Raw genomic sequence first — 25,880 nt, forward strand, 5'->3', positions numbered from 1 at the left:
AGGTAATAAAATCATCAGTCTCCAACTAATGAGATTAATATGGTTAACATTTTGAAGTACATATTCAGTATTTTTTATAAATATTTATGTATAAAGATAGTATATCAGCCAAAAGGACTTTCTAACTTCTGTATTTTCCCCATTAGCTCACTGAGTTGCTGTCTTCACAGGGCACTGTTTCTATTATGAACAGGAAACTACACCAGTTGAAACTAGCATTGGAGATACACAGCTCTTTGTACCAGCCGTTTGCATAGTGAGGTGTGCAAACGAAGGGACCAAGGTTATGGGTGTGTCTGGAAATTAATACATCAGTTATTTGAACACTGCAGTGCTGGAGTTGAGTTTATCCAGTGGGCAGGCTGCTCCCCAAGTTCAAATTCCCTCAGCAGATATGCAGGAAGTATCTTATATAACGGGTCTAAATAAGGTCAAGTCAGGGTCAGGACCTCTGTATGCATTTATACCTCCATCTAATTCAGATGAAATGTCTGTGTTCCTGAGGTGTATTTTGATAAGAATATTTCCCCACCCTCCACCTAATGGTGGGGAACTGAGGCATTGTGTGATGAGGTCATTACTTTATATGCAGCAATATGTACATACTACAGGAAGGGTAACTTCCTCATTCCTGGAGAAGTCAGTTCCCTGCCGAGGGTCAGAGACTCAATTAAACCGCAGAGTACCATCCCTATAGGTCTTCCCCATCATGGTGAACAAACCAGAAGCAGCCAGGAGAAAACCTACCTTGGTATTCAATATGTACTATTTTGGTCATCCACTGCTGTGAAACAAATTACCCCAACATGGAGGGGCTGAAAATAAATGATAATTTCCCACAGTGCTTTGACCAGGCTTAGCTGGGTGGTCTGCAGATCTTAATTTGAGTTCCTCAGATGTAGCCCCAGGGACTGGGCCTCGACTACAAGTCCACCTAGATGGCTTTTTCAGTCACACGTCGGGTGCCCTGGTTCACGCAGCCCCTCTCTCTTCACTCTGTCTCCTCCTCCTTGGCATCTCTCCTATCAAGGCAGTTGCTTGCATGATGGTCAATTTCAAGAGTACAACTTTAAAAGCTGTCCAGCATTGTTCAGAGTTGGCTAAGACATGGCAGTGCCACTTCCAAGCCTCCTTCTATGTGTTAGAGCAAACCACGGCGCCAGCCTTGATTGGATGTGAAGGGATACACAAGCCCCTTAGTGTCAGGAGGAGTGGTTCCTTAGGTACCATCTTCGGCTGGACAGGATAGAATTTCAAATGTAATTCCAAAACAGTCCAAATACATTCTGATTCCAACACCAAGTAAAACTGAGGGGGAAGTGATAGTAGGAGGAAGAAGCCTCCTAGGGATGGAGATTTTGAAAGAGTTGGTACTTTCTCAGGCCTTGCGATCTGGCAGACTAGAGCAAGAGAAGAAGGTAGAACAATGCATCACCATTACTCAAAGTTTGTGCATTCAGAGAACTTCTCTGAGGATGCTTTTTTGTTGAGAACTCTGGAGCAAGGTGCCACAATCTGACACATCTCAAGTAAGGAGGATACAAGGCTGTCTTTTCTGTCTTAATTCAGACACCAATAAAGATGCACAAGGGTCAGTAGGATGTGAAACCAATGGAGGGGAAAAATCAGAATAGCGAGCACAGCCTGGCAGTCAGCAGGCTCCACTGGTCCCAGGACAGGAGATAAACTCCTCTCTCCTGGTCCCCTGCGGCTTCTTTTAAAAAAAAAATTTTTTTTTATTTGTTTGAAAGGCAGAGCGAGAAGTGAGAGGATCCATCTTACATCTGCTGGCTCCCTCCCCAAATGGCTGCAGGCGCTTTAGCAAGGCACTGGATCAGTAAGGGATGCTGTGTCGCAAGCATTGGCTTAACTGAGGTGCTACAACACCAACGCACCCCCTGCTTCTTAACATACATTATCTATCTGTGTCCCCATAGTACAATATGCAAGTTTAGCGGGCAAGGCCAGGCCAGTCTTTCTGTAAGACAATTGTATTTCAGTGTTTCCAAAAGCTGGGAACCTACTTGACATGTGTGGTCTAAGACTGAGGTTTCTTGTACTGAACCACTGTTCAGTGTCAAAACAGCTTTTCCCTAGTGTTTACTCTTCTTAAAACATGTCCAGACTCTTATCATATTGCTCTCCTCCCTTTGAAAATATGTACTCTGCAGGTGCCTGAAATAATATACTCCCGGTAAATTGCAGCTTTGTAAAAGTAATCGTTATTTCATTCAGTGGAAAGCCAATGAAAATCTTTGTTGCTTAACAAGGAAATGCCAAATACGTTATAAACTCCTTGAGGGCAGTCATCATAAAGGGCCTTGGCATCTCCTGCCTCTTGGGATCATTGCCTGCTTTCTCTGGTGTAGTAGTTTTTAATAAGTAACTAGAATAGTTAACAATATACTCCTGTCTCCTACTTGGAGGCAGAAATGGCATTTCATCATAACGCTTCTGCATCTTTCATGGCAAGTTCCTTGTAAATAATTTCACCTAAGCTTGTTTTCAGTGTGCAGATCATTTTGCAGGCTTGTAACACAATAGCTGAACGGGTTTAATTCAAGTTAAAGAAGCCTGCTTCCATTACAAGCAATTCATTTAGGCTTCACTACTTATCTCCAGGAATATTTGAATACAAAAATTGGCAGGCAGAAACTGAGATTGTCAAATTATGCCATCGAGGACAAGTAAGTTCTTGGCACTTTGGGTTCGTTTGGATGTGCTACCTCCCCTCCTGTCGCTGCCCCCTCCCTCCTGGTAGGTTTCTTCTGGTCAAAAACTGAAAACGAGTCGTGTTAGTAAAATTGCTAATGTATATAAGGAAAGAAAAAATTCGCCTTCCCTCTTAAATCTTTTATAAAAGAATTCTCAATATTCGTGTTTTCAAATGCTTGAAATTTTCTGTGGGCAGTGATTAATTTTGAAATGTCTTAAAATATAAGACATATTCATTGGAAATTTTAAAGTAACAAAGAGAAGGCTAAAAATCATTCATGACCCTACCACCTTTCATATATTGGGGATCATCTTTCAACCATTTCTCTGGGAAAATGTTACCAAACGGGTAACATTTCATAACTTGGTGTTTGAGTTTTGTTTTGTTTTTTTCTTTAACTGTATCGTGAGCACTCGAAGAAGAAACCGACGACGGGTTACAGCACGCTGGAGCGTGGACAGACGCCTGAGTCGGGACGATACTGAGCCCTCCCCTGCTCAGAGGCTGGTCCGTGCGCCCTTGGCCACCGCAGCCGGGCGCGGGCGAGGAAGCCGAGGGCGTTCGGGGTCACCGCGAACACGAGTTCCCGGCGTGGTCCGCACCTCCCCTGGGCAGGGCATCTGGCCCCCTGCCCCGGAGGGGCCCAAGGCCGGAGGGCAGTTGGCGCGCACGGCCCAAGCCGAGGCCTGGGAGCTCCCGCCCCGCGGGTTGGCGCCACTCGCGGGCGGCGGGGTGCGATAAAGCGGAGCAAGGTCCTGCAGCTCCGATACCACCGCCGTCGCCGCGCCCCCGGGAGTGTTTGCTCCAACTGTTTAAACTCTCAAAGCCCCGGGCCCGAGCGCCCTTCCGCAAACAACTCTTAATCCCTCGGGCGAGAGTGCGGCCCTGGATGGCGGGGAGGGCAAAGTGAGCGCGGACGCCCGCAGCCCACGGCCTCCCCTCCGCACCCCGCCCGCGGGCACCGCAACCTGCCGCCCCGGCCCGCCCCCGGTCCGCGAGCTTCTGGCGTCAGCCCCGAGGGGGGCGGGGGATTTTCGGCCGCGCGGCCCGTGCGCGGAAGGAAGGGCCCGGGTTCTCGCCCCGCCCTCGGGGGGCGGGAGGCGGAGCGGGCCGGAGCCCCGCCGGCGACTTGGGCCGTGTCGCTGAGCAGCGAGTGCCCGGGATCCCGGAGGAGCCGCCAGCGCCGCGCCTCGGCAGCTGGGGCAGGGTCGCCGTCGGGAAGCCCCAGCGCCGCGTCCCCAGCTCAGCATGATGGACTTGGAGCTACCGCCGTCGGGACTGCAGTCCCAGCAGGTGCTGCCCCGACCCCGGGGACACCGTGGTGGTGCCGGGGCAGGGGCGCGAGAGCAGCGCGGCCGCGGAGGGACAGCTGCCGGCCACGACTGCGGCCGCTGCGCTTGCGCCGAGGCTGGGCGAGGAGGGACCGCGAGGGGAGTGGGGATGCTGCCAGGTGGTCCGACCCACAGCGTGCCCGCGGGCCCTCGAGGGTGACGGGTGGACGCTTGGGGAGACGTTCTGGTGCTGCGCCCCCGCGCGCGGGACTGTGGGGGGCACGCCCAGTCGCGTCCCGGGCCCACAGAGGCGGGACGCAGGGACCTCGGCTGGCCTCCCGAGTCTGCGTGTGGCCCCGGAGGCAGCTCGGCAGCCCGGCCGGAGGGGGTGGACGCTGGCGGTCTGGGCCGGCGCGGACCGGCCCTTCCGGGGTTGTGCGGCTCCCCCGCCTTGGAGCCGGCAAAAAATGTGCCTAGTCACGGGGCCGCTCTCGGGGGAAGCTGAGGTCTCCTCCGGGCTAGAACTGGAGTCCCTCCTCGCCGCCGCCCTCGACCCCAGGCCCCGTGAGCTCCGCGAGCGTGGGCGGCGGCGCGGCGCGCTCGTCCCGCTGGGCCGTCTGTGCAGGCTTCTTTGCAAAGTAATTAATCGGCCGACCCATCGGTTCACTCTAACCGCCGTGAGCTAGAAGCCCAGCCCCCTGGGGGAGGAGGAAGTAACCAAGTGCCCAGCGCGCACTGCAGCCTCGACGTGCGGAGCCTGGCCCCGCGCTGCGCGCCCTCTCGGGCCGGGGGGAAAGTTCGTGTGCGGGACTCGCGCCCTGCCCTTAGCAGCGCGGCGGGAAGTGCGGAAAGGGCGTCGGAGTCTGAGATGAGAGCGGGCCGCGGGCGCGGTTCCCCGCGGCGGCTCGCGCCGCGTGGTGTCCTCGGCTGTCACGGCGGCCCTCAGTTGGCCCTTTCCTGCTCGTAGCGTGCAAGCCTCGCGCGCCCGGGCCAAGGGACAAGTTGGAGCTGTGGATCTGTTGCGCAATTGTTATTTTCCCCAGGGCGGCTTTGTCTTTGGATTTAGCGTTTCAGAGTTGCAATTCCGAAATGTATAAGGCAGGATTTTCTGTTCTGTGCTGTCAAGGGTAAGAGTTGTGGGTGTAGATTAGGATTTCTGTTGCTTTTAGGCTGCTACTTTTTTTTTTTTTTTTTTTTTTTGCTTTCACTACTATTTCTCCCTTAGGTGCTTTATCTAGTTTCCCTTTTCTGTTTGAGAATTTATTTTTTTGGCTTGTTCCCCCTCTTTGTAAGGGCAGAGGGTGGGACACTTGGGTTTCATAATACTTTACTAACAAGTTTTTGTAAATTGTTCTAAAAGTGAACACAAGTTTCTACTCATTCTTTGTAGGAACTTTTAAAGGAACAAGTGTGTGTGTGTGTTTGTGATTAGGTTTTTAGAGAAATAAACTGATTCCTGGAAATGTGTTCATTGATAGGTGCTTTAAATATGTTTCTGCACTTAATGAGTATCCAGCCCGACCTCCAAGATCCAATATGAGGCTTTAAGTTATTGACAGTGTGTTGTACTTTTTTCCTTTAAAGTTGTTTGCCTTGAACTTTCACCCAGTAGTGACTGTGATTGTATTCTCCTAGTTCCCAGTAGTATGAAGAAGCAGTTTCTGCTTCTTTAAACTGTAATCTGTTGGCAAGCTTGTTTGACCAAAGAATACGTGATGCAAACGAACTTTGGTCTTTTTCTTTGCTGTGCGATATAGCAGTCCAGATACAAAAGTGAACAAAAACTATCTACTACTTTTCTCTTAAATGGGAATTTCTCAATTCTGTTTGATAAAAATGGCTGCTTTTCCACCTTTGTAATCAGACGTCACTTGGTGTATTTGAAGACTGTGAGGAAAGGAAAACATTAAAATTTAGAATGGGTTTCGTGTCTGTAACGATGGTTCTTATCAAATCATCATTTGTAGTCCATAAAAAAGTTTGGACTGTCAGAGGGTTCTTTGAACCTTTTTCAGAGCAACACTCCAGAAGTGAAGTGGTACCAGGATAGGTTTTCATTCTGCGCGGAGGATGTGTTGATAAACAGGCGGGGAAGAAGAGCCTAATGTTCTGTATCTCCGTTCTGTGGGAGGGCCATCCATTCGTCTTTGCAAGGGTGTCTTGGAGAGATAAAGTACTTTTGTAGATGAGGGATATAGTTGATCTTGGACATTAAGATTATGTTTAAAAGTCAGACATAAAAATAGGACAGGCCTCTTGTCTCCTGAATTAATGTTAAGCAAAGAATGAGTTGACTTTTTAGATACATGAAGAATCTCTTGAGAGATTGTGGAAGCAGCACATAGGAGGATAAATGCATAAGTCATCTCAGTCTTTCTGCACTAAAAATAGCTTAGGGGAGGGAATGTTTGGCGTAGCAGGTAAGATGCCACTTGGGACGCCTGCATCCCATACCACAGTGCCTGGGTTGGAGTGCTGGGTCAGCTCGAAGTTCCAGCATCCCGCTAATACACACCCTGGGAGACCTCAGGTGATGGCTCAAGTAGCCACCCACATGGGAGACCTAGGTTGCGTTCCCAGCTCCTGGCTTTCATGTCCTGACCAGACCCATTTAAAAGGGTTTTGCGGGGCCGACGCTGTGGCACATCGGGTTAAAGCCCTGGCCTGAAGCACCGGCATCCCATATGGGTGCCGATTCTAGTCCCGGCTGCTCCTCTTCTGATCCAGCTCTCTGCTATGACCTGGGAAAGCAGTAGAAGATGGCCCAAGTCCTTAGGCCCCTGCACCCACATAAGAAGCTCCTGGCTCCTGGCTTCAGATCGGCGCAGCTCCGGCCTTTCTGGCCATTTGGCCAGCGGATGGAAGACCTCTTTCTGTCTCTACCTCTCTCTGTAACTCTGTTTTTCAAATAAATAAATCATTAAAAGGGGGATGCATAAATAATATTTCCTCTAATTTTTCCTTGGACCTGGGTTAACCTCAGTATGCAGGAAGAATTTCCATTACGATGATAATAAGTTATTGACCACTTCCCTGCATGCCAGGCAATGCGATAATAATTGCTTCACATGCATAACTTCAGAGTAACCCCAGGGAAAATACTGTTAGGTCCAGTTTCCGGGTTAGGACAGAGGCACAGAGACCAAGAGCCCTGTAAGGTGGACCTGACCATGGCGTAGCCCTTCAAACCTAAGCAGTACTTACTCCAGGGACTTCCAGTTAAGACTTCCAAACTGATTCTGGTTAAATGTGAACACCTTTGAAAGTGTGGATAAATTGAGGAAATTGGGGGAAGGAAAGGTAGGAAGGAAAATAATTACTTTCCGTACCTTTCCCGGTTACCAAGCCCTTAGTGCAGTTTGAGGGAGGAGGTGGCCCTTGTGAGATACAGTGAGTAGATACAATGCCTCTGGGGCATCACTGCCTGTGGGGTTTTAAGGAAGACCGAGGCCTAAGTGGGTGTAACTCACAGAGCCAGACTTCTGAATATAGTAATATAGTAATATATAGTTGAAAAAACTGGGACTTGAGGAGGATGGCGAGATTCTGCCTCACATTTCTCAGGGAACGATTTCCCTTTCTTTTTTTTTCTTTTACTGAACTAAATCTCTTAGCTTCTGGAGTCTGTCAGTCGGCCCTCGTCTGGTCTGTTGGTTGGTATATTCTCCAGTTCTCTTGGCTCTTTTTATTTTGAAGTAGGGACCAAAGGTGTGCACTTGCCCTAGTTGGTGGGACACCCACATCCTACATTGCAGTACCTGAGCTGATTCCCGGCTTTCTGCTAATGCAGACTCTGGGAGGCAGCCAGTGATGGCTCCAGTGATAGGGTCCCTGCCCCCATGTGGACCGGGATTGAACTCCGGGCTCCCTTTTTTTTTTAACAGGCAGAGTGAACAGTGAGAGAGAGAGACAGAGAGAAAGGTCTTCCTTTTTCCATTGGTTCACCCCACAATGGCCGCTGAGGCCAGCGCACCGCGCTAATCTGAAGCCAGGAGCCAGGTGCTTCCTCCTGGTCTCCCGTGCAGGTGCAGGGCCCAAGCACTTGGGCCATCCTCCACTGCACTCCCAGGCCACAGCAGAGAGCTAGATGGGAAGAGGGGCAACCGGGACTAGAACCCAGTGTGCCGGCACCGCAGGCAGAGCATTAGCCTAGTGAGCCACGGCCGGGGCTCCCATCTTCATCACTAACCCAGCTCTGGCCACTGAGGGCAGAACCTGTGGTTAGGAGGTCTCGATCTGTCTCTGCATCTCAAACAAATAAAAATAAAAAAGTAAGTTTGGTAGTGAAGTGTGAAGAGTGTGATAGAGTGAAAACGGGCTGAAGAGAAGTGGGTAGAGTGGGGTAGGTGGGAGGGATTTGACAGTGGCTAGCAGAAACCTGTTGGCTTGAGTGAACACTAATGCCCTGTTCTGACACTTTCTTACTGAAGCAAGCATAAGAACCCATCTATCTAGTTGAAGTTTACTTTCAGCTTTGAGAATAGTACCTTTCATAAATCATGCAGTACCTTGTTTCTTAGTCCTTATTAATGAATAAAATGTTTTTGGAACTCTTGTTTTATTTGTCTGAGTTAAGTATGCTGCAGAATTTTTAGAATCTGTTAGGTGATTAGTTTAAAAGCTGGTTTAGGGAATTTAAATGCCTGGCCCAGTCACTTCTGAAAGGTGATAAAAATCTTGAAGTAGAGCAGTTCAAGTTTACTAGATGTAATAATCAACCTGTTTGTCTGTGTCTATGGCAATAAGACTGAATGTTTATTTTACATTTCTCAGAAAATGGAGAATAGACCTTACATTTTGATAATTGATTTCTAAGAGTTATTGAAATTTCATTGCCACTTGGTTCTAAATAAGTGCCAGCAAATATTTATTAAACAGGCCTGAGGGTTGGCATCGTGATGTAGCTAGTTCAGCCTTCACTGTGATGCCAGCACCCAATACAGGTACCGGTTCAAGTCCCAGCTGCTCCACTTCTGATCCAGCTCCCCTGCAAGTGCACCTAGGGAAGCAGCAGAGGCTGGCCCAAGTGCTTGGGCCCCTGCCACTCACATGGGAGACTCCGATGGAGTTCCAGGCTCCTGGCTTCAGCCTGGCCCAGGCCCAGCCCCAGCCATTGTGGCCATTTGGGAAGTGAACCAGCAGGTGAAAGATCTCTGTCTCTGTCTCTGTCTCTGCATCTCTCTGTAACTGAGCCGTTCAATAAACCTTTAAAAGAGAAAGGAGAGCTTTAAGGGGCTGGTATTGTGGCATAGTGGTTAAGCTGCTTGGGATGCTGGCATCCCATAGTCCAGTGCCTGATCAAGTCCCAGCCCCTCTGATTCCGATCAGACATGCTCGGGAAGGCAGTAGAAGATGACCCAAGTACTTGGGCCTCTGCTACTCATGTGGGAGTCCCTGGTGGAGTTCCTGGCTCTCGGCTTCAGCCTAGCCTAGCGTCAGCTGTTGCAGCCATTTGGAGAATGAAATCAGCAGAGGAAGATCTCTCCCTCTGGCCCCCTGTCTCCTTGACAACCCCCATTACTCTGCCTTTCAAATAAATAAATGAACACATGAATCTCAAAAGGAGAGAAATGCTTTAAGGTAATGGCCAAGGCTTCTTCAGTTGCTAATGATATGTTTCCTGGAAATCAAAGTAAAAATATGTTCAAGTATATAATTTTTACATTCCCAAGTGGTATTGGAGACATATGAGTGCTATTCTACATACACTAACCTGTAAAAAAAAAACAAAACTGTTCAAACCCTGCTTGTTGAAAGTTGAAGTTTTCTCTGTGCTAGCCAGACGCACTTTTTAACTATCAGTGTTAAGAGTTTTAAGAACTCTTAAGAGTGGGAAGCACACAAAAAAAGAGTGGGAAATACTTGTAATTGATCATTTATTTTATTTTTTATTTATTTATTTATTTGAAAGGCAGAGTTACAGAGAGAGCGAGCAAGGTTCCATCTGCTGGTTTACTCCCCAGATGGCCGCAACGGCCAGAGCTGCACTGATCCAAAGCGAGGAGCCTGGAGCTTCTTCCAGGTCTCCCACATGAGTACAGGGGCCCAAGGACTTGGGCCATCTTCCACTGCTTTCCCAGGCCACAGCAGAGGGCTGGATAGGAAGTGGAGCAGCTGGGACTTTAACCGGCACCCATGTGGGATGCTGGCACTGAAGCCGGCGGCTTTACCCACTATGCCACAGCATTGGCCCCCATAATTGATCATTTTTATAAAACATGTACTATAATACCGGTGTGTTGCAGAGTTTTACATTTGAAAGTCTTTGTGGATGTGAGCAAAAAAAGGAATCCCACCCTCATCAGCAGTCCCTTCTGTTCTGTCCCCACCCCAACTCCCTTAGCCCCTGCTAACCACCCAGCTGTTTGTGTCTTTATGGACCTGCCTATTCTAGACACACTATGTAAATGAAATTATAATACTTGCCCTTTTGTGACTGGTTTCCTTCACTTAGCATAATGTTTTCAAGGTTCAGCCTTGTTGTAACTTCATTGCTTGTTATTGCTAAACACTATTTCAATGTGTGGATCAACATTTCACCTAGGCAGTGATAGTGAGGTCCAGTTTTACATCCTAACCACAGTGACTAGCACCTGTGCTTACCTGAATGACTTTCTGGCTCACGTGTTTGGTTGGGGGGAGGTGCTAACTTCCAGATCATTTGCAAGGGATGTGGCACATGGACCTGCAGCATTGCACTTGTACCTGGGAGACCTGAGGGTGGGAGCTTCCCTGTGCACCTCCACTTCCCCACATAGGGCTGCCAGGAAGGACTTGTGAGATGTAACTCCAGTCTTGTCCTTGTCCATTGCCCCTTTGATGGGGGGTTATTTAGTCACCTCTCAGGAAGCTGTGTGCTTTTCTAGTCAACAGTACTTTGAAACTCTTTTCACATGTCCTTCCCATTGCTTTAAGTTCAAAAGCACAGTATTTTTAACTTGTTAGGAGTTTTGTGCTGAATGATATACATAATGTGTGTTTAAAGTACCTCCAACCCCAAGGATTTCAGTGTTAACACTTAGGCTGTATGTGATGCATACTTGTGTTTTCTGGAGTCATGTCTGTTCTTGGCAGGAATGCAGCAGACAGGGCGGTTAGTACCTCCATGGTCTGTGTGAGAGGAATGACCTGAATTTGGGCGTAGTGAGACTGGGTGTCGGTGGTCCTCTCATAAGGCACGTGGAACTTTGCTTTATGTCTTTTGCTATGGCACAGAATTTTGATGTCACACCTGGATGTAGAACCCAGCCTAGTCACAGCCTAAGGGGTTAGAATAGAGGGGAATGGGCCAGCGCCGCGGCTCACTAGGCTAATCCTATGCCTTGCGGCGCCGGCACACTGGGTTCTAGTCCCGGTCGGGGCGCTGGATTCTGTCCCGGTTGCCCCTCTTCCAGGCCAGCTCACTGCTGTGGCCCGGGAAGGCAGTGGAGGATGGCCCAAGTGCTTGGGCCCTGCACCCATGGGAGACCAGGATAAGTACCTGGCTCTTGCCTTCAGATCAGCGTGGTGCACCTGCCGCAGCGCGCTGGCCGCGGTGGCCATTGGAGAGTGAACCAATGGCAAAGGAAGACCTCTTTCTCTGTCTCTCTCTCTCACTGTCCACTCTGCCTGTCAAAAAAAAAGGGGGGGGGGGAATGAAGATAGCGCTTTTTTGTCTGCTGTGAATGGGACAGACACAGAGGTCTGGTAGTTGATAGAATTACACTGCTGCTTGGGGTTCTTGAGCTGTGCTTTTTGTTGGTTTCTTTTGCAGTCCTGAAGCAGGGAGCCTTGCTGCTGTATCTAGAAAGTATTGAAGAACCTTGAATTTTTTGACCTAGCAGGGGGAAAATTTTTTTTTCTTTAACCATCAAAATGCTGATAATAAAAACTACCAAAAATAAAAACTATCATAAAAATCCTAAATTTTTGATGAAGTTGTTTCTGTTCTTGGTAATTCTCAATGAAACGTGATTAGAATACACGTTGAGAGGGCAGGCATTTGGTGTCATAGTTACCGTGCTGCTTTTGACACTCGCATCCCAGATCACAGTGCTTGCGTTTGGTTCTCAGATCAGCTTCCAGTTCGAGCTTCCTGCTAATCCACAGCCCGCGAGGCAGCAGGTGACAGCTCTCCCTGCCACCCATGGGGGAGGCCTGGATGGAGCTCCTGGCCCCCGGCTTCAGCCTGGCCCAGCCCTGGCCATAGTGGCTGTTTGGAGGAGTGAACCAGTAGAAGGAAGATCGATCTCTCACTCTGCCTTCCAAATGAATAAGTAAATCTTTAGAAGAAGCCAGCGGGAAGTGAGGAAACTGTGTCATTGCAGTTGCTGATGTTGGTTGGCACCCTTCTTCCTGCCTGTGAAGAAGAGCAGCCTGCAACATTACAGGACATCTGGATGTACACAGGGCGTAGGGTTCCAGGACTCCCAGCGGACGCCAACGTGTGTGGATTATACAAGAGGCCATGCTGTTTGCACACCCTCCCCAGGTTACTTCCAAAACCTAATACAATGTAAATGCCATGTAAGTAGTTACTGCACCATCCTGCTTAGGGAATAATGACAAGAAAAAAAGCCCATATGTTTAGTATACATGAGATCTTTTTTTTTTCCCCAAATATTTTCCGTCTTATGGTCGGCTACATATGAGGAGGCAGAACTCAACCAGTGTGGGGTGCCGACTGTACAGGCAGAACTGGCAGTTTCATGGGGAAGAACATTGACCCAGCACCTGCCAGCACCGTCCTTGCCCCTAACATGTTATCTTACCTGATCTTGTCAGTGAATCTATGATGTCACCATTTTATGGACATAGAAACCTATTGAAAGAGCTGAAGCCCTTTGACCAGTACCACATGGCTGGCAGGTGGCACAGTGGGGATTTTTTTTTTTTTTAAAGATTTTTTTTTGAAAGGCAAGTTAGAAAGGAGAGGGGGACACAGAGATCTTCCATCCGCTGGTTCACTCCCCAAATGACTGTGACAGTTGGGGCTGGGCCAGGCCAAAGCTGGGAGCCTAGAACTCCATCCAGGTCTTCCAGGTGGGTGGCAGGGGCCCAAGTATGTGGGCCACTTTCCACTGCTCTTCCCAGGCCATTAACAGGGAGTTGGAGGAAGTGGAGCAGTCGGCACTCAAACCTGCGCTCGCATGGGTTGCCGGCCTCAGACAGCAGCTTAACCCTCTGCACCACAGCACGAGCTCCATGTTGGGGATTTTCAGTATCCGTAATCCAGCCCCCCCACCTCCATTTCCTGTGTGACTCCTTCCCTCTTTCTTTCCTTGTCTAATGACTGTGGAGTTGTGTTAGATGCTGCAGAATGAGAGACACCTTTACGAAGATTAATAAAACGGTGTACTTCAAAGGAGCTCATGTAGCATATGGACTGGACTTCTCTTCAGAGTGGGAGGGCATGCCACATTACAGGGTGTTTAGTGTCCTTGTGACAACCGGGAAACACCCCGTCCCCATTTCCATGGAGTTCCAGATAGCCCTAGGTGGTGGTACCAGCCCTTGGAATCAGTATGGTCCATTGACTACCAGAGACAGTTGGAAACCAGGGTATTTCTGCTTATCCTCAAGACATTTCAGAATATGGCTTGCTTATTTTTTTGGGCGGAAGCCCAGCTTCCCCAGGTGGCAGCCTGATTGCACCTTTTATTCTTACGGAAAGGAGGTATTGGGAGATCGTAAGAGTAATGAAAGCTCTAGAAACGAGGGACCATGTACATTTTATTTATTCAGGAGCAATGGTTGGCCCAGATCCCTCGACACAGAGAGCGATGCTGTTTGTTGTGGTAATAGTTACCGCTGGTACGAGGAATTGGTCCTAACAAGACAGACATGACTATTACTGTAATTCGGAAGGAGACGGAGATGGGAGTCCTGTGCCTTATCTCTCTGCTGGCCACCGTTTGAAAGAAACAGGAAGAGAAGCTGTAGAAAAGCTGAACAGGATGAGATAAAATGGTCGTAGCTTAGTGCTTTGGGAAGAATGTCTAGAATATGGGAGCAAAATCAGTTTACCCACTTCTTGTCCTTTTTCTGACCTCAGCCTGAAGGAAATAGTATCCTCTAAGAAAATACACTTAACAGTTACATTGATTGCTTGATGAATTATTATCCAGATTGCAAAATTCTTTAATGGATATGTCAAAATAGTCTCCTATCTGTTCTTTTTAAAAATCAATTTATTAATTCAGAAGGGTGTGTTAATAGTGCTTGAGATACAATACTGGGGCCGGTGCTGTGGCATAGCGGGTTCAGCTGCCTCCTGCAGTGCCGGGATCACATATGGGTGCCAGTTTGAGTCTGGCCGCTCCACTTCTGATCCAGCTCTCTGCTAATGTGCCTTGGATGGCAGCAGAAAATGGCTCAAGTCTTGGGTCCCTCTGTACCCATATGGGAGACCCAGAGGAAGCTCTTAGCTCCTGCCTTTGGCCTAGCCCAACCCTGCAGCCGTGACCGCCATTTGGGGAGTGAACTAGTGGATGGAAGATCACTCTCTCTCTCTCTGTGCCCCCCCAAACTGTGCCTTTCAAGTAAAAAATAAAGTCTTCCGGCGCCGCAGCTCAATAGGCTAATCTTCCACCTAGCAGCACCGGCACACCAGGTTCTAGTCCCGGTCGGGCAGCTGGATTCTTTCCCGGTTGCCCCTCTTCCAGGCCAGCTCTCTGCTGTGGCCCGGGAAGGCAGTGGAGGATGGGAAGGCAGTGGAGGATGGCCCAAATACTTGGGCCCTGCACCCCATGGGAGACCAGAAGCACCTGGCTCCTGCCTTCACATCAGCGCGGTGTGCCGGCCGAGGCGGCCATTGGAGGGTGAACCAACGGCAAAAGGAAGACCTTTTTCTCCGTCTCTCTCTCTCACTATCCATTCTGCCTGTCAAAAAAAGAAAAAAAGAAATAAAGTCTTTAAAAAAAAGAAGAAAAGAAAAAAAGATGCGATACTTTATTTCTAGTCGAGTACTCCAGGAATAATTTTGAAGTATTGCTTTTGGAAGTGAAACTACATAATTTTTCTTTCTGATGGGTGGGTCATAAATGATATAAAGCGATATATTTGTTACTTAAGTAACTGGAGCTCTTTAACCCCTTATAGTCTTGGGTATACATTGAAAATACTGAAATCTGGGCCTAAATAATGTACATGTAATCAGTTGACAAATATTTATTAGGGAAACTTCAGGGCATGGAGTTGTTCTAATATTCCAAGATAAAGGAGCAAATGTCCTTCTCCAATGACATCTGTTTTTAAAATTGCCTCCTTTAAATAGTCAACCCTTTGGCTCTATGTGTACCTGATTTAGAGGCAGTGTTTTTCTATCATAATCAGTATAAAATAGTAATACATCTTGTCTCCTTTGCTTAGAGTGGAAGTTCCTCTAGGACATGTTCTGTATTTTATTTATATATCTTTCTAACTCTTTCTAGCACCATGCCTGGTGGTTACTTAATAATTGTTCAATAGGGAGCGGCGCTGTGGCGCAGTGGGTTAACGCCCTGGCTTTAAGTGCCAGCATCCCGTATAGGCACCAGTTCAAGTCCCAGCTGCTCCACTTCCAGTCTAGCTCTCTGCTATGGCCTGGGAAAGCAGAAGATGGTCCCAGTCCTTGGGCCCCTGCACCCATGTGGGAGACCTGGAAGAAGCTCCTGGTTCCTGGCTTCGGATTGGTGCAGCTCCAGCCACTGCTACCAGTTGGGAAGTGAACCATCAGATGGAAGACCTCTCCCTCTCTCTCTCTCTCCCCCTCCCCTTGCCTCTCTCTCTCTGTGTAACTCTGACTTTCAAATAAATAAACAAATCTTAAAAAAAATTGTTCAATAAAGGTGAGAGAGGCTCCATCAGGTGCCTTCTAGGGGCTTGGAATTTAATACAGTCTAGTCTGTGATACATGACAGGGCCTGGTAATGCACGTGGGGAAATGATACTTCCAACTCAGGTGCCCAGAGAGGATATCCTGTTTGAAGTGGCATTTAAAGAAAAATGATTTATTTATCTGAGAGGGGGAGAGAGAGCCCAAGCCCAAGAAAGTGCTCCTGTCCCTGGTTCACTCCAAATGCCTGCAACAGCCAGGGCCGGGTTTGGACCGGACTGAAGCCAGGAGTCTGGAACTCAATCCAGGTCTCCCACATGGGTGGCAGAGACCCGGCCACTTGAGCCATCACCTGCTACCTTCCAGGGTCTGCATTAGCAGGAAGTGGAGACAGGACTCAGACCCAGGCACTCTGGTAATGGGATATGAATGTCCCAAGCAGTGTGTTAACCATAAGGCCAAATATCCGCCCCAGAAGATGACATTTTAACCAGAATTTTTTTTTAATGTATTTCGTTTCACTCATGTTTCAGTTGGAAGCCCAAGGAATGGTGCAGGCAGAGAATTGTATTGCTAGGGTTGAAAAGGTTTTCTTGAAGGTGGCTGGAGGGCCTTAGGTGCTCACATGCATCGCTTCACGTTTGTACAAGGCATCTGGCAACCACGTGGAAGGTTTTGGAAAGGGCAAGACACCTGAGCTGAGTGAGGACAGGAAGTCCTGGTGAATCAGAGGCTGGACAGGTTGGGGGCAGGGCCATGGTGAGGGAGCTGGTGCCATGGTGTAAGTGTGAGCGTTAGTAGTTGTTCGAGCACAGGTTCTGAGGTTCTGTCATTGTAAGGAGCCGTGTAAGGATGTTTTAAAGGAGGGGAAGCAGATTTCCCCCTTCCATTCTCCACTGTGAAACTGGTCCACCACTCTTGTGTGTTCTAACAGAAACTCCCCGGCCATGCATGAATGCTTTATGAATGGGTCCTTGTGTTCCTCAAGGTGGCACAGAGAGAGCTTCTCTCTCTTTGCCCCTTCTGTGATCAGTTTACTGCCTTTAGTCACCCGCAGCAGTCTTGCCCTTGATGAGTACCATGATGAGCCGTATTCCCCCAGGCAGGAGGGCATTTGGCCTTGTGGTTAAGATGCCCACGTCCCAGTTGGAGTACCTGATGTACCTGAGTACTCCTGATGCCAGCTTCCTGCTAATGCAGACCCTAGTCGCGTATTGCAGTGGGGATGGTTCAAGTGATTGGGGTGCTGCCACTCATGTGGGAGACCCAGCCTGAGTCCCTTATTACGCCCTGTGAAGTCAGGTGCACTCTCCTGTGTTCTAGGAGAATAGGCTTGCAGAGGGATGTGTTTCCATTTGATCTTCCGATTGTGGGCCATATCACTGTCATAATGTCCTTCGAAGGCAGGAAGGTCAAGAACTGGACACAGCACCTGGCACACAGTACACATTCAACACATGGCAGCTGTGATCGTTAGCATCATTCTATTTCTTCTTTTTCAAAATTTTAATTTTTTTCTTTTTTTATTTAAAAGAGACAGATAGACCCTCCATTTTCTGGTTGACTCCCCAAATGTTCACAACAGCCAGGGTTGGGCCAGGCTGAAGCCAGGAGCCCAGAACCCTATCTGGGTCTCGCATGTGGGTGGCATGGACCCAAGTAATTGTGCCGTCATACCTGCCTCCCAGGGTCTTCCATCAGCAGGAATCTGGAGTTGGGGATGGAGCCGGGACTTGAACCTAGACACTCTGGTAAGGGATGTCTGCATCCCACGTGGTTTCTTAACCATTGTGCCAACACCTGCCTAGCCCCATATTTCTTCTTAGTTGGGAGTGCTTGACTGTGTGAAGATCTGAAATGTCCCTGCTTGAACGCCCCCTGCAGAAAGGCACAAGCAGCCAGGCTGGATTTTGCTGTCTTCTGTAAACTTCTTTTCCTGCTTCAGTCTTCCCTTCACACGTCCTGGCCTGAAGTGGAGGCCTGGTTGTTATGGACACTGACGCCCCCTGAGAGCTACATAGACCCCTCCAGGTCCCCCTAGCCTGTCTGCTGCATTCCCTGTGCTTCGCAGGATCCTTAAAGCCTCTCACAGGACTCTGGCAAGTTCCCCGGCAGAAGGAGTGTGGGGACTGGAAGTGCGTTAGTGCCAGGCTAACTCCAGACACAAACTGAGCCACTCACCCACCCCTCACGCTTCTTAAAAACGCTTCTTTGTGACGACTACCCCTAAATAACTTGGGCCTTAAATGAAGATGGGAGAGAAGCCGAGAGTGAGGGGAGATGACAGAGCTGGGGATTGTTGACATGTACTGCCTTTTGTTGTTGCCATGTAGAAGTCCGAGGCAGAAACAGGTGGTGACCTCACCCTCTGCTTTGTGCAGCCCGAGCCGTGCCTCACACTGCACCGGGAGCCTCCCTCATGAAGTCAGCGCTCTGAAGCAAGAGCTTGCGTTGCTTGAGTGAGTGGGAACCCTGGTGCTGGAAGATGAATCGGTTGGAGCTCACTGTCCCCGTGTACTAGATGGAGTCTTCGGCTGAAGTGTGTGAGCTGTCTGTGCCTCACTCACTCTAGCACAGCAATGATGGTGATACCCCCCAGCCAGGTGGGTTGGGGGCGGGCGCTGTTATTACATAGGCTGTGTTCTACACACGTTTATCTGCACCTAGAATCCTTTCCGTGATCCTCCCTCTTCAGTCTCAGTGTGGAGGTTTAGAATGTAACCCTGTCCCTCTTGAACAGAGTTAATTGAAAAGGTGCACATTAAGAAAAAGATTGTTAAGCCACTACCTGGAATGTCCACATCTCTTCTTGGAGTTCCAGCCAATCCGCTTCTGATGCAGCTTCCAGCTAATGTGCCTGGGAAGCAGTGGTTGATGGCTCCAGTACTGGAGTTCCTGGCTTTTGGCTTCAGCCTGGCCCAACCTTGGCTGTTGTGGACATCTGGAGAGTGAACCAGTGAATGGAAGATCTCTCTCTTTCTCTCTCTCTGTCTCTCTCTCTCTCTCTCTCTCGCTCTCACTCTCTGTCACTCTTCCTTTCAAATAAATGTTTTTTTAAGAGATTTCTAAATTGATTTCTAGGTGTAGTTTTAAAAAGTTATTTGAGGCCAGCGCCGCAGCTCACTTGGCTAATCCTCTGCCAGCGGCGGGCGCCGGATTCTGTCCCGGTTGCTCCTCTTCCAGGCCAGCTCTCTGCTGTGGCCCGGGAGTGCAGTGGAGGATGGCCCACGTCCTTGGGCCCTGCACCCGCATGGGAGACCAAGAGGAAGCACCTGGCTCCTGGCTTCGATCGGCACAGCGCACTGGCCGTAGTGGCCATTCGTGGGGTGAATCAACGGAAGGAAGACCTTTCTCTCTGTCTCTCTCTCTCTCTCACTGTCTAACTCTGCCTGTCCAAAAAAGAAAAAAAAATTATTTGAAAGGCAGAGAGAGACAGAAAGAGATCTTCAGTCTGTTGGTTCTCTCCCAGGATGTCCACAACACCTGGACCTGGCCAGGCTGAAGCCACAACACAAGCAGGGAACTCATTCTGGGTCAGGGTGCTCAGCAGCAGGAAACCGGAAGCAGAAGCAGAGCTGGGACTGGAAATCAGGCACTCTGATGTGAATGCAGCCAAAGGCGCACCCCTATATTGATTTTTTTAAGAGAATAAACATAAATATACTACTGATAATTTCCTTTTTAAGAAGTCCAAACTACTACTTGGCAGTTGGCAACAAGAATAGGTCCCGTATATTTTCAAATGTATGTATCTGGAAACAGTTGCAATACATGTTCCAAATTCAGTGTTGATTCACGTCCTTATTCAGAACAGATAGTACTCAGCCAGCACGCAGGGGCTCTTATTTCTCTCCCTTCTCTGATGCCTTTTGCAGTGACGGTGATTTTGTGGTGGAGCCCGGACCATTACAGTGTGTAATGACCTTACAGTAAGCATTTAGTCATGAGCCCTCTTGGTTCAGGCGCACAAGAAGCTCTTTCAAGGTCGGCAAGGTGGCTTTTTGGAAATAATTGCTACCAGTGTCACTACAGCCTAGTGTGGTTTGCAAGATTTATCTTCCCAGGGTATTTGTTTTTTTCTTAGGAAGTAATTTGCAACCCAGCAGAGTTTATTTGAATGGAATTCACCTCTAAGTAGTGTGGAGGGCTCCCCTTGTGTAGGCTCCTGCAGAAATACACTGTCTGTCATGGTGCTGGCCACTGGTGTCACTTTAGAGCACTTGAAATGTGGCTAGTACAAGGAAGGAACTAGACTTTTTTTTTTTTTTTTTAAGATTTATTTATTTGAAAGAGAGTTACAGAGAGGCAGAGAGAGAAAGAGAAGTCTTCCATCTGCTGGTGCCCATTTGAGTCCCGGCTACTCCACTTCTGATCCAGCTCTCTACTATGGCCTGGGAAAGCAGTAGAAGATGGCCCAGGTCCTTGGGCCCTTGCACCAAAGTGGGAGACCTGGAAGAATCTCCTGGCTCCTGGCTTCAGATCAGCGCAGCTCCGACCGTTGCGGCCAATTGGGGAGTGAACTCATGGATGGAAGGTTGATCTCTCTCTCTCTCCCTCCCTCTCTATCTCTCTCTGCCTCTCAGTAACTCTGCTTTTCAAATAAATAAATATTTTTAAAAAAGAAAAAGTTTATCTTGAGGCCAGCCTTGTTGGGATAGTGAGTAAAGTCATTGCCTGTGACACGAGCATCCCAGCTGGCTCATGTCCTGGCTGCTCCACTTCCAATGCAACCCTCTGCTAATGGCCTGAGAAAAGCAACAGAAGATGGCCTGAGTGTTTGGGCCCCTGGCTCCTGCCTGGCCCAGCCCTGTCCTTTGTGACCATCTGGGAAGAGAACCGGAAGATGAAAGATATCTCTCTCTTACATATATGTAATTCTGTCAAACAAGTAAATAAATGTTCAAAAAAAAAAGTTTATCTTGTATTAGGCTGAGGTTGTTGCTTTTGCCTGTTAAGCTTCAGTGTTCCACCTGTTGGGACTTTGTCCGACTTCCCTCTTATCAGTGAGAACCATGGCCTCTATGTTTTTTACCCTACAGATGTGCTGTTGATACTGGCCCTGAAGGCACAGACCAGTCAGCTTTGCTGGATGATGGCTGGGCCTAGACTCCTGGTTAAAGAAATGCTGTGTGGTGACATTTATTCTCTTTTTTAATCCCAATTTTATCACTAAAAGATAGTAGGAGGACCTGATTTTGAAATTGTAGTACCTCAAACTTGGGTCTGCTCACCTGATGCCCAGCAAGCCCGTCCCTGACATCCGGTGGCAGAACAGGAGGAGGAGGAATTTATTTGCAGAGTAGCACAAGGAGCCCTGTGGATGTTGCATAGTTCACGTTTAAAGTTAGGGTTCAAAGGTGCAAGTTAAGCTCAGTTGCAGGTCTCTGGTTGGTCCACTGTACTCATGCTCTTCCTTTTATTGTCAATGATGCCTTATTCTTTTAAGAATCTTGATAACAGCAAATGGTTTCAGTCAGTCTGGGGGCTTTGTGCAGGGGGCAGTTATATTTTGCCCAGGGCTTGGGCTCTTGCAAGGTCAAAAGACCTTCAAGGCTAGAAGACCTAACAACATCAAGATATTATATGTATTGGTAAGTGGCCTTAGGAGTCTTGTTATCTGGCACCTTGTGGGGCTGACCTTGTCACTCCCTCATTTTAGTGAGTTTATTTTAGTAAGAAGTTGATTTGTGATCATAGAAGCAAGGCAAAGAAACTCTAAGGGGAAGACCACAGCCTGATAGTATCTGGTGTCCGCATCAAAGGCTCTGTAGAGGGACTTGGTTTCAAAATGACTCCGGAATAAAGGAGCACCATCCACCCACATGATGCAGAATGCCGACCCCTGATTTCCGGCAGGTGTGGGGGAAGGAAGATGGGGAGGGAGGCACTCTCACACACTGCTGTGGAGAGGCCTGTTTGGCGTGTCCCTCATAATTGAAAGTACTTCTGTCCTTTGACCTAGCACTTTCTAAGTATTATCCCACAGATAGTCTGTCACATTTGTGAAATTATTTGTGTATAAGGATACTCACTGCAGTATTATTTGCAATACCAAAAGAGTAGAAATAACAGTTGAATGAGGGACTGTTAGTAAATAATTCATTGATAACAAAATAATGCTAAGTGATTAAAAATAGGGACAACTCTATACAGTGATGTAGAACCCTCTTCAGAATAATTAAATGGGAGGGGAGAATAAGTGCGATTTAAGCATACATGTGGAGGGGGGGGTGGGCTGCATGTGTGTTTGATGGGATGTCTTCTTAAGAAGTCACCAGGGGGCCGGCACTGTGGCGCAGCAGGTTAACGCCATGGCTTCAAATGCCGGCATCCCATGTGGGCACCGGTTCGAGACCCAGCTGCTCCACTTCCAATCCAGCTCTCTGCTATGGCCTGGGAAAGCAGTAGAAGATGGCCTAAGTCCTCGGGGCCCTGCACCCACGTGGGAGACCTAGAAGAAGCTCCTGGCTCCTAGCTTTGGATCGGCGCAGCTCTGGCTGTTGCGGCCACTTGGGGAGTGAACCATCGGATGGAAGACACCCTCCTCACACCTCTCCTCTCTCTCTGTGTAACTCAGATTTTCAAATAAATAAATAAATCTTAAAAAAAAAAAAAAGAAAAAAAAAGAAGTCACCAGAAAAACTGATACGGGTGGTTGCCTTGGAGGAGGACAACTGTGAGATTACTGTTTCGACTTTCAAATTTATACCCTGTTAGATGTGTCATTTGTTGACAGAAGACATTATGCCCCGAAGGAGTTTACAGTCTAGTCAGATCCTTGTAAGAGAACCTCAATATGGCATTCATGACCTTGATATGGAGTAATATTGGCTTTATGGGGAGATTGATTTCAGTGCTAACCTTTCCTTCGGCAGTTACTCAGCCTGATTTGCCTCTTGAATCCTCTGGGTTAGGCAGCTCCAGAGGGCAGACTTGTCATCGTTTTCTGCCTGGGGAGAGAGTAGGTGGCTAAGGATCTGCTACACTGTGAACACCACGGAGCCGTGGGCTCATGGGAAGAGGTGCCTCCTAGACCCTGAGTCAGAAGTTCCTGGTTGGCTCTGCTGCTTGCTGAATGTGTGATCTGGGGTGGATAGCTGGATCCCCAAAGCCTCGATGTGCTTATCCAGAAAACAGGTTTACAGTACCTGGCCCACCTCCCTTCCTGCTCCTGGAGTGAGTTGCCAATGAGAATACCTCCCTCGAACACTCCTGTGTGCAAACACCAGCCATGCTAGAAGCTGTTGGGTACCTGTGACATCAGCAGGCTAGATCGAGAAAGGCGAATTTAAAAAAGTAAAGTGAAATGAGCCGGCGCCGCGGCTCACTAGGCTAATCCTCCGCCTTGCAGCGCTGGCACACCGGGTTCTAGTCCCGGTCGGGGCGCTGGATTCTGTCCCGGTTGCCCCTCTTCCAGGCCAGCTCTCTGCTGTGGCCAGGGAGTGCAGTGGAGGATGGCCCAAGTGCTTGGGCCCTGCACCCCATGGGAGACCAGGAAAAGCACCTGGCTCCTGGCTCCTGCCATCAGATCAGCGCGGTGCGCCGGCCGCGGCGGCCATTAGAGGGTGAACCAACGGCAAAGGAAGACCTTTCTCTCTGTCTCTCTCTCTCACTGTTCACTCTGCCTGTCAAAAAAAAAAAAAAAAAAAAAAAAAAAAGTAAAGTGAAGCAACAATTCAAACCTCCCCCTTCCCCAATAATGGAAGCATTGTAAAATTAGAAAAGTAGACCCTTGGCGATTTAAGGATCCTTTGACCTTGTGCAAATCGTGTCACCCCTAGACATGTTTCCCTTTTTGCAAAAGGAGAGGGGCTGTCTGGGTGATTCCTGTGGCCCCTTCCAGCTGCAGCTTTCCGTGACAGTGTGGCATTAATAGTCATTCCCAGCCCGGCTGAGCTGACTCATACAAACGAAGATGCAGATGTGAGGAGGAAGTCTTTTTGTGTGTGCGAATGAGAACTTTCCTTGTGCTGGAGAATCTGGGCAGGGGAAGATGAGGGACAACACTGCTACCTGCAAGAGGGGAGACCAGGAGTACATAGCAACAGTGGGGCTATGTTTGTGTGTGTGTGTTCTTGCCACCCACATAGAATCCTTGCTTTGGAAACCAGGCTTAACCTTTATTTATTGAGTAGGATGCTCATACTGTCAAAATTGTCACGTCTTTGAGGCCTTAATTTCTTTTTTTTTTTTTTTTTTTTTTTTTTTACTTGAGAGGCAGAGAGTTGGAGGGTCCGAGAGATCTTCCATCTATTTGTTCACTCCCCAAATGGCTGCAATGACCAGGTTTGGGCTGGGCCAGGCAAAAGCTAGGAGCCTGGAACTCCATCCTGGTCTCCCACATGGGTAGCAGGGCCCCAGTTGTGAGCACCATCTTCCACTGCCTTCCCAGGTGCGTTAACAGGGAGCGAGATCCGAAGTGGAACAGCCGGAACTTGAAATGATGCTTCGATAGGCATGCTGGCATTGTAGCCACTGGTTCTGAGAGGACTTTCTGTGTAGGTTTAGTGGTAACTTAGCTCCGTGATGCCTGGCCTCTTACTCTCGTATGCTTCTCATCACATCTCCTAAGAGCAGACTGTCACATACTCATCCTTGGGTTCCTGGCACCTGAGAGGTGGTCTGCACATGTGTGTTATATGGGTAGATGTTAGGTATGTACATGAATCTTACTGATCCTCACTACCGCCTCCATAACTACCACCATTCTGGTAAAATGAAGTTTTAGCCATCGGTTGATTATTTCAAGAAACATTTCACACTTTTAAAAAGAGAAACCAAACAGGGGTTAGTGCTGGATGGCTCCGCAGGTTAAGCAGCCATTTGCAAGCCAGCAGCCCATATCCCAGCACTGGTTCGAGTCCCAGCTGCTCTGCCTCTGATCCAGCTCCCTGCTTAATGTGCCAGGGAAAGCAACACAGTTTGGCTCAAATCTTTGGGCCCCTGTCACTCACGTGGGAGACCCCCATTGGAGTTCCTGGCTCTTGGCTTCAGCCTGGCCCAGACCCTATCGATTGTTAGAGCCATTTGAGGAGTACACCAGCAGATGGAAGATTGATCTATCTTTTTCTCCATCCCTCCCCCTTCTTTCTTTGACCTCTGCCCTTCAAATAAATAAATAAATATTTTTTAAATATCAAAATCAAACAGATACTTTGGGGTGCATTTTAACAGGATCTGCAGCTTTTAAAAAAAATCTAAGTGTTTTAAGTAGTCCCTATGTAAGACTATATGATGAAGGGCCGGCCATGTGGCCTAGGGGGTAAAGATGCCACCTGCAGTGCCAGCATCCTGTATGGGCGCCAGTTCGAGTTCTGGCTGTTCCACTTCCAATCCAGGTCTCTGCTGTGGCCTGGGAAAGCAGTAGAAGATGGTCCAAGTCCTTGGGCCCCTGCATCTGCGTGGGAGACCCGGAAGAAGCTCCTGGCTCCTGGCTTCAGATCAGCACAGTTCCACTGTTGCGGCCAACTGGGACATGAATCAGTGGATAGACGATCTCTCTCTCTTTCTCTCTCTCTCTCTCTCTCTCTGTGTGTAACTGACTTTCAAGTAAATTTAACAAAAGAAAAAGACTATATGATGTATAATATAATAAATGAATAAATGATGTAAAAGGTACCACCAGAGTTACACCAGTTCCTTGACTGGCAGCAACACACAGCATTAGCTACTAAGTCAGCCCCTAAGCTTGGGGACCGCTCCAGATTCTTACTCTTTTTAGCTTAACTCTAGGCAGTTAAACTTGAAAAGAACCTCAGAGGTGAAGTTGCATCTTTGTGTGTGTGTGTGTGTGTGTGTGTGTGTGGTTAGAGCGTGGCTGCTGGGGGACCTCCTGTAGGAGGAGGTAGCGGGGACAGACAGGTCCGAAGGTGAGAAGTGCCTTCCATGTGCTGACAACAGTGACCAGACGATTTGTTCAAAAAATGGGCAAGGAGCTAGGAAAAATGCATCCCCCAGTTAGCCTGTGAAACTGAGCCATCCCCTTGGATAGGTGCCACGCGGCCCATCAGCAGCATCCTGCACACACACACACACACACACAGCCCACCAGAGTGCAAGTCTGGGGCCCCCGCAGGGACGCTGCCTGGAGCAGAGCCAC

At 48.6% G+C, this 25,880-nt stretch overlaps 1 protein-coding gene and 1 long non-coding RNA gene across 26 annotated transcripts in view; both read left to right on the forward strand.

Moving 5' to 3' along the window:
- NFE2L2 (NFE2 like bZIP transcription factor 2) overlaps window positions 1–25,880 on the forward strand; it is a 186,040-nt gene that overhangs the window by 145,828 nt on the left and 14,332 nt on the right. For 2 of the 25 annotated variants that reach the window (XM_002712305.5, XM_070070642.1), the window contains exon 1: window positions 3,742–4,009. The exons of 21 other annotated variants lie outside the window; for them this stretch is intronic. In XM_002712305.5, coding sequence (XP_002712351.2) covers window positions 3,965–4,009 — 45 coding nt within the window. In that variant the 5' untranslated portion in view covers window positions 3,742–3,964. Of the gene's footprint in view, window positions 1–3,741; window positions 4,010–4,544; window positions 5,115–25,880 lie in introns of those variants that run through there. 2 more of the 25 variants (XM_008258785.4, XM_070070645.1) reach the window with 2 other exon arrangements.
- On the forward strand, window positions 18,900–24,649 carry LOC138848972 (uncharacterized). Its single transcript, XR_011387230.1, has 2 exons — window positions 18,900–23,077; window positions 23,441–24,649. It is a non-coding gene; the product is annotated as an uncharacterized lncRNA (long non-coding RNA).

The sequence above is a fragment of the Oryctolagus cuniculus genome, chromosome 3, assembly GCF_964237555.1.
Source record: "Oryctolagus cuniculus chromosome 3, mOryCun1.1, whole genome shotgun sequence".
In the NCBI taxonomy this organism is placed as follows: Eukaryota; Metazoa; Chordata; class Mammalia; order Lagomorpha; family Leporidae; genus Oryctolagus; species Oryctolagus cuniculus.